This window comes from Lactuca saligna, chromosome 9 (genome assembly GCF_052625555.1).
Source record: "Lactuca saligna cultivar CGN05327 chromosome 9, ASM5262555v1, whole genome shotgun sequence".
NCBI classification, from domain to species: Eukaryota; Viridiplantae; Streptophyta; class Magnoliopsida; order Asterales; family Asteraceae; genus Lactuca; species Lactuca saligna.
The window spans coordinates 34,772,095-34,780,705 of record NC_136425.1 but is presented as its reverse complement, the minus strand read 5'-3'; the positions used below and the strand labels follow the sequence as shown (position 1 = coordinate 34,780,705).

Below are 8,611 nucleotides of genomic sequence, written 5' to 3'. Positions count from 1 at the left end.
AGTAGGCAGTATGTTATGCTTTTATGATCCATAGGGATTGGTATGTTAGTGACCTGTTAGGTTAGTGCTCTAGTTACAAGAGACTGCTATAATTGATGATCGGTAAGATAGATATGTTTGATGTTTGTATATGCTAGTATAAGATAATATGCGCACATGATTAATTGCTTGTTGGTTGGGTTGAGGCGGTCCTGCTTTGTGCTGAAGGTCAACATACCCTATGAGCGGTCCGGGGAGACTGTAGGCCCACGTGGCGGACCAGTCATGCAGAAGGCTCGGGATAGATTCAGATAGACTGTAGGCCCAGAAAGGCGGACCAGTCAGGCCAATGGCCCAGTATGCATGTTGATTGATTGATATGGATATGGTTTCTGTCTGTACGGTATTGGTATTTTGGGGGTAGCTCACTAAGCCCTCGGGCTTACAGTTTTCAGTTTATTGTTTTAGGTACTTCAGGTGATCGAGGGAAGGAGAAGGTGTGACTGTAATGCTCCTCATCCTTATGATCCGTTTTGGGACACTCTGATGATAAATGATTTGGAAATGTTTTGTAAAAACAATTACTATTTGTTTCTTTTGTTAATGTTAAAAGTTTAAAATTTGGCGTAAATTTTATGGACGTTACAAAATGCCCCTTACTTAACGGTGAAATGCTAACTGAGTGAGCCGGTAGGACCAAATGTTAAATGTTTTGAAACCAGAGGGACCATCTGTAAGGTTTTTTGAACTTAAGGATTAAACTTGATATTTTCGAAAACCACGTTTTGTCTATATAAAATAAATTTGAGACATTGATAGCCCTCTTGGAATTGCCGCCTCTCAGCCTGTTCAACCCATACAGCAGCCTCTTAGCCCGCCTCTGTCGACTATTGTCACCAAAAAAAAAGGTCAAAAATAACATCTAATACTAAAAACCACCTCTTATAAGTTCATAGGGAAATAAATTACAATAGTTTGCAGCATCGTCTTCAAGAACTTCATCGTCACCTCATTGCGATCAGACACTCTATTGAGCATCCAAGCACATCATCAGAAACGTCAAAAAGGTATATAATCATCTTTTTATCAACATATTCATTTTCTCTTCCAGTCTGGTCGGATTCAATGGTTAGTTTCGATAATGGTTAGAGTTCTTATTGGCAGAGCACTAAAGAAATCAGTAAATCTTTGGTGGTTTCTTGATATTCACTTTCAGTATTCTTGTCAAGTATCGTGAGGATTTCGTTTTACAAATCACGAAACTAAACAATTTTTAAGTCAAACCAAGAAACTATTCACAGTAGATTCATCAGACTGATCGTCTTCTTCGGTACTGGACTGCCTAATTCTGTTGGCCTAAGACAAAAAGAAATCAATCCCGGTAGAAATCATTTTCGTTACCGACGACCGGAAAATCCGGTAGACTTCACACAGTCGTATATAAAGTCTATTTCTGTTTATAATGCTTTATATCATTTCCGGTGAGACTTATTCTTCTGTTCCTGTGATTTTTTTTTCTTTTCATTAATGCATCGGATTTCGGTGAAAGTGTGTTTTTTTATCGGAACTCCTTGGCCGTTGTATTCCACCCTACAATGTCGACCAACTTGCAAGCCCAAGGGAAAGGAAGCAGGCGACGACGGGAGTAATAGCGTCGGAGGACTTATTTGGACGACAGTTAATATGAAATAACTAAATACCCACTTCTTGTCTTGCCTCAAAATACAAACTTTCAAGATGGTTTTTGGCCATTATCGTTGTCTCTTTGGTCAAATATGTTTAATGAGTCAAAATGGAAATTAACCACCATGTCAGCATACATATACATGTGGCAGCTTACATGGACTAAATGGACATTACATGGACTAAATGTATTTATTCTCTTATAAAACATAAAAATAAGTTAAATAATTGAAAATATAAAATCCAAATATATTGTTGGGCTAATGTAGGGGTGTCAATTTATGACACGACACGATAAAAATACACGACACGAAACGAAATTGAGACGAAATCAAAATTCGAATTCGTTTTCGTGTCGTGTTCGTGTCAAGTATAAAAAACACGATGTCGTGTCGTGTCGTGTTCGTGCTTACAAATCCACACGAAATTGACACGATTGAGCATATGTTTGTCGTGTTTTTCGTGTTTATCGTTTTTATCGTGTTATATATGATTAAATAAAGTAATAGTTATGTAATATTATCATTGTCGTGTCGTGTCGTGTTGTCTTTTTTAATTGGTTCGTTTTTGTGTTAGTGAAAAAAAACACGACATCGTGTCGTGTCGTGTTCGTGTTACAAAAAATATTATCGTGTCGTGTCAGACAAAAACACGACATGACGGCCCGATTTGACAGGCCTAGGCTAATGTAATGTCATTATTATTTTCTCATAACATTTATATAACAAGTCAAAACAAAGATAAATTACCTTTTTACGTATTCATGTAAAATTTACCTTTTTCACTTATTGATTGATTAAAATTTTGTATCCATACATGTAAGCTTCTAAGAACATAGAAATTTTTTTTTTCACTTTTACAAATTAACATTTTTTATAATATGTTTTCTAGCTTTGTTTTACAAATTTGTATCCATGTATTTAAGGCTCTAAAAACATGAAAATTTTGTGTTTTAAATATTTGTTTTTATAATTTTGTAAAGAAACCTAAGTTATACCAAACAATGTAATAGGAACCTTTCAGGATCAAATCACAATACCATGACAAAAAAAAATATGATTTTGATAAACCACAGGGACCAAAACTGTATTTTACTCAAAAATGTAAAATAGACAAATATTTTTAAATATCAAATTTTGAACTCTACTGATCGGGAACTGATTTGTACACAACACTTTTTCTCCGTACACAACAATTTGTGCTTTAAAGTGTTGTATTGTACAACTCTATAATGCATAAATTGTTGTGTACGGTCAAAAATTGTTGTGTACGAATCACTTCCCCTACTGATCATCGTCGTCATCACAGACACTTCCCTCTGCATACAGTGACACAGACGTCGGAGCAATAATGGCGGCGGCGGTGGTAGTCACGTTGAAGACGTTGTTTATCTTATTAGCTTTGACGATGACAGCTCTAGCTGTTTGGGCAATCGGCACGCATGGTCTCGCTGCTTGTGTTGACCTAACTTCAGGGTAAGTCACGAGCTTAAATTACAGATGTTGGAGACTTGTTTTCCTTTGGAAAATCGAATACATAATTATATAACTGTAATTTCATTCTCCATGAAAATGCAATTTCTTCTCTACTTTATTACTTTTCTGTTAATTGCAGGTGGTTGGTAGTGACACTGATAAACTTTTACATAAATCTTGGTGTTATACTGGTAAGAAAATTCATTTCAGTTACAACTTTTACAAGGCTAAGTTTGTTGTTTTGTTTTCCATCAATTTGAACTCTGAATCTGTTCTATCTACAAAAAACCATCTGTATTCAGACTTGAGAGCAATATTTGGATTAATATATATGCTTCTCTCTTTTACTTGTTGAATCAAATATGTGGTTGTATATATACTTGCAATCTTAGGCTTGGATAGTCTACAAGGAATCAAGCTGGATCAAGGCAGCTGTATTGATACCTGTTGTACTTTTTGCAGGAAGGTAATTAAACTTTATTATTATTTTTTATTATTATTATTTACCAGTGTAAAATATTTTGAGTAAATTTTCTTTCTTTCTACAGCCCTATTACGAGTGCATACGTGGCTCTACAGTTCTTTAAGTTGTCACCAGAAGAATCATCAAAGGATCCATTATATTTTGTGTTGGTGAGACATCAAAAAAAGTAAGAATCACGATCACCCTTTACATAATTACATTACATGATATAATCTTTCGAGGGATATGTCTCATAATGATCAAAAAATTTAAAAATGTTTGTTAACATGCTTGTAATTTTATTATATATTTGGCTTATATAGGGATGACATGGGATACAAGAGGGGACATTCTGTTTTAATTGCAAAAATAATTATTTCTTCACTAGGCTGCTTGATGCTGGGAACTTTTATTTATGTGCTTATTGTTGATAGATCTCCATTCAATGCCAGTGTATTATCAAGGTACCATTTAAAATTTCCCTTTTATTTAATTTATGTAAAAAAGTGTAATAGACTATAGTAAATGCTCATATATAGTTGTAAATGCTCACAGGTGCATGATGGCAACAACAACCGATGTCTATTTCTGTATTGTCACTATAGCAGTAAGTCTTCGTTTATCATATACTTTCCAACTATAGTGAAAAAAGAGTTTTTTAGATTTTTGTTATAACAAAGAATGTTTGATTGCGTTTTTTGATCAGGTGTGGATTGCATATAAGGAATCAAGTTGGATAAGTGCTTTCTTTTGGATACTTTCACTTCTATGTTTTGGAGGGTAAGCATATATATATATATATATATATATATATATATATATAGAAACTAACATTTATATCATTTTTTGTTACGTTCTTATGCCTTGATATAACTATTTCACAGCATTGCTACATGTGTATACATATTGCGGGAGTTTTTTTACCTTTCACCTCAGCAACCACTTTCCGCCATACTTTTTACTAACAAGTAAGTCTTGCTAAGAATACTGTACATCATATAAATTGCTGTTGTTTTGGTTAAAATTTTGTTTCAAGTGTTTTTTGATGACTTTTGAATTTTACAGAGACTTGTTGTCAAGTGATCCACTGTTGATGGCGCATACCAATGTATAATCAGGGTCTGCAGCAGTTTGTTTTTTTTTTTCAAGTGTATGTTTTTATGATTTCAAGAAAGATGAAATTAATTTCCTGAACATGATGATGTTTGAATTAATAAGTTCATTAAATAACTTTATTCACCTTTGATCGGGTTAATTGCATCCTGGCGTTGAGCAAATTGAAGCGGACAATATTAGATGTTATATTTGTTTACTTCAAATTCAAATTATAATGTTGTTCAACTAATGGATGAATTTCTAATCCGAAAATTATCATTGAGTGTCAAAATAATAGACTGCCACCTCTTCGATAGATGAAAGCAACATATAATTAAAATGTATGATATATAGCTAAATTGTGGAGATGAATTAAGTTTCATTGCCTTTTATTTGTTTTCACAAAGGGGAAGTGGTGTGAGGATAGAACCCATAAATTATTCAGATGGGAGCAAGAAGAAATTCCAATGGCAGCCATTAATCCAATTGTTTTTCCAAAACAGCTTTGGAAAAATGTCATATTTATTCGTTTTAATATCTATCATATTTAATCTTTATAAGTTTTCAAATTAAGTATAAGATTCGTTTAAATCTTGTTTTTTTATATTTTTAAACATTTTATATTTTTTTATAATTTAAAATCATTTAGTTATTAAAAAAATTAAATGAACCATATTGTCCCTGCTTCTTAGTATTGGAAAGTTTTGAATCAGATGAATCACATGCATACAAAACGTCCACATCAACGCTAGGAGAAGAGAGGGTCATCTGTCGGTTTACCCGTGTCCACCATCGACGTCGACATCACCCTACACCATTGAAAACCATCGTTCAAACTTCGTCAACCGCATTGGCCCTGCGTGTGTCTTTGCGCGTCTTATGCACGTTTTACTGTGTTGGTTCAAGATGTTACTTTCTCACATCCATTCAAAGTTGGTGATTCTTAGGTGGTGTTTGTTTATTTTTCCGTCTTTCTTTTGTTGCAAAAGCTTTTTTTTTGAACACTTATGTCTGCGGGCGGAAAGACAATAACAATTGCGTGTTCTCGCAGACGGTTTGTTTTAAGAAGACTGCAAATATCATAATGTTTGTGCGTCATCTTCTCCAAAAAGATATGAACCAATGTTTGCAGATGGGAATACATTTTTCGCAAACATCTTTTAGGATATATATATATATATATATATATATATATATATATATATATATATATATATATATATATATATATATATATATATATATATATATATATATATATATATATATATAACTTGAAATTTTAGATCACACTTTTCTTTCAAAAAAGTTAGCTATTACACTTTCATTTTTAACTTTTTGCTAAGTAAAAAAATAAACAAAATTTTAGTAAAAGAATATTTTCCAAAAATATTACAAAGTTTATTTTCTTCTAGGCAATATATATTTCTAAAATCTCTATCGGTCTTTAAAATTTTCATTTAGATAGTAAATAATCTTCCATTTCCTCTTATAGTAAATCACTAGATTATGACCGGGCAAGGCTAATGTTGTAGCGGATTCCCTGAGCCGTAGGGCGGAAAGCGCCCCGATGCGAGATGTTTGCATGAGATTAACAGTGATGACTCTGGTGTGGGACACCATTCGAGGGGCCCAGACGGAGGCCATGAGACTAGAGAATCGCAAAAGGGAGCGAGTGATCAGGCAGGTATCGAAGTTCGTTACCAATAGGCGAGGACTTATGACCTTCTAGGGTCGGGTTTGGGTACTGTTTGTGGGCGGAACACGTACCATCTTGATGGAGGAGGCGCATAGATCAAAGTTCTCGATCCACCCAGGGGCCACTAAGATGTATTTGGACCTGAAGAGGGAGTATTGGTGGCCCTGTATGAAGAGGGATGTTGCATGGTTCGTATAGAGGTGTTTGACATGTCGCAAGGTTTAGGCCGAGCACCAGCGTCCGCATGGTAAGTTGCAGCCGTTAGAGATTCCCAAGTGGAAGTGGGAACAGATTACCATGGATTTCATCACCAAATTGTCGAGGACTACTAGGGGTGTCGATGCAATTTGGGTGATTGTGGACAAGTTGACGAAGAGCGCTCACTTCCTTACCATCAGTGAGAGCTCTTCTGCGGAGAGGCTGGCAGAATTGTACGTGAGGGAGGTGGTAGCGCGACATGGAGTACCGATCTTGATTGTCTCAGATCGAGATGTACGTTTCACTTCCAGATTTTGGAAGAAATTTTATGAGGAATTGGGTATGAGGCTGCATTTTAGTACCGCATACCACCCACAGACTGACGGACAGAGCGAGCGGACGATTCAGACGCTCGAGGACATGCTTCGGGCATGTGTACTGGATTTCGGCGGGAGTTGGAACACGTATTTGCCTTTAGCTGAGTTTTCCTATAACAACAGCCATCACTCGAGCATTGGTTTGCCACCCTTTGAGCTGTTGTATGGGAGGAGGTGTCGGACCCCCATTTGCTGGGGTGAGGTAGGGCAACGTGTGATGGGTAGTATAAAGATAGTGCTTTTGACGACAGAGCGGATACAGCAGGTCAGACAGAGGTTGTTGACCGCTCAGAGTCGCCAGAAGAGTTATGCGGATAGGCGATGATCCGAGCTCGAGTTCCAGGTCGGTGATTTCGTGCTCCTGAAGGTATCTCCTTGGAAAGGAGTGATCTGATTCGGGAAAAGGGGCAAGCTGGGGCCCCGATATATTGGGCCGTTTAGAGTGATCGTGAGGATGGGCAGGGTAGCGTATCGATTGGATCTACTTACGGAGTTGGGCCAGATTCATGATACATTCCACGTGTCGCAACCTAGGAAGTATATAGCCGATGAGTCAGCAGTGGTACCACTGGAGGATATTCAGGTGGATACGAGCCTAAACTATGTTAAGAGGCCGATCGCGATTCGGGATAGGAGGATCAAGGTTTTGAGGAATAAGGAGGTGTCATTAGTTCAGGTCCAGTTGCAACATCGGAAGGGGTCCGAGCTGACTTGGCAGATGGAGTTAGAGATGCGTGAGCAGTATCCAAAGTTATTTGTTAAGCGAGACTTTGAGGGCGAAGTCTGATTTTAGTGAGGGAGAATTTTAAGACCCAGTTTTCCAGGTATATTGATTTATGTTGTATTTCTTTAATTATGTAAGGTGACTCGACGAGTTGGTGCTTCGACTCGTCGAGTCTGGTCGCGACTGGATGACGTGGTTAATGGGGGGACTCGACGAGTCAGGGGAGCGACTCGCCGAGTCAGAGCTGACGAAAGAAACCCTAATTTCTCGAGTTTGAGACCTATTTAAAGGCCTTTATGGCCTTCATTTGTGACTACCAGTCCATAGAGAGAAACCCTAGAGTGCTTGAGCGTTTTGAGAGAGAGAGAGAGAGAGAGAGGAAACCATTCTTAACCTTTGTGGTGTTGTTTAGCAAGAAGAAGGAGGTCCTTACCAAGAGGAAGCAAAGGAGGCTACTATTCAAGGAATTTGAAGCCAAGATCATCGCATTTGAGGTATTAATTCGGCTCATCTTCTGTTTTATGAAGTATATATGGATTTAGGGTTTCATGTGCCCTTTGTTAGGTTGATTTGATGTCCAAATAGTCCTTTTTGGTGATGACGCTTTGGATATGGATCTATAGAGGTCCAGAGAGCCTTACAAATCAAGCTTTATAAAGAGCAATGGAGGTTATGACCTTGGAATAAGGTATTTAGGGCTAAATCATCATATACGGTCATATAGATGTTGTATGTGCATCAAGATAGAAACTTTACGTGATTATTGAGCTTGGGAAGGTTAGATCTAAGGATTAGAGGAATAGATCTGGCCTCAGAAAGCTGTTTGAAGTTGTGCATGAAATGAACTCGCTGAGTCCATGAACAGACTCGACGAGTCGGAGCGGGTTGTCCTGTGACTCAGATCAGTGGATGATTCGC

The 8,611-nt window shown here is 37.0% G+C and overlaps 1 protein-coding gene across 2 annotated transcripts; it reads left to right on the top strand.

The window, feature by feature from the left end:
- The first annotated feature begins 847 nt into the window (after positions 1-847).
- LOC145016122 (uncharacterized) lies at positions 848-4,860 on the top strand. Of its 2 annotated transcripts, none has more exons than XM_078974535.1 (10): positions 848-1,046; positions 2,991-3,137; positions 3,277-3,328; positions 3,530-3,603; positions 3,686-3,787; positions 3,924-4,064; positions 4,156-4,207; positions 4,307-4,380; positions 4,485-4,568; positions 4,666-4,860. In XM_078974535.1, the coding sequence occupies exons 2-10, from the start codon at positions 3,013-3,015 to the stop codon at positions 4,712-4,714; spliced, it is 753 nt and encodes a 250-aa protein (XP_078830661.1). In that variant the 5' UTR covers positions 848-1,046; positions 2,991-3,012; the 3' UTR covers positions 4,715-4,860. The 2 variants fall into 2 exon arrangements, with proteins under 2 accessions (XP_078830661.1, XP_078830660.1); XM_078974534.1 differs by having other exon boundaries at positions 852-1,046; positions 2,971-3,137.
- The last annotated feature ends 3,751 nt before the right edge of the window (positions 4,861-8,611 follow it).

What these genes read in the sequence shown, in the direction of transcription:
- LOC145016122 (XM_078974535.1), top strand. Translation starts at nt 3,013, where the DNA reads ATGGCGGCGGCGGTGGTAGTCACGTTGAAGACGTTGTTTATCTTATTA. An exon ending in AATGCCAGTGTATTATCAAG is followed by an intron (nt 4,065 to 4,155) that starts GTACCATTTAAA and finishes AAATGCTCACAG; the next exon opens with GTGCATGATGGCAACAACAA. An exon ending in TCACTTCTATGTTTTGGAGG is followed by an intron (nt 4,381 to 4,484) that starts GTAAGCATATAT and finishes ACTATTTCACAG; the next exon opens with CATTGCTACATGTGTATACA.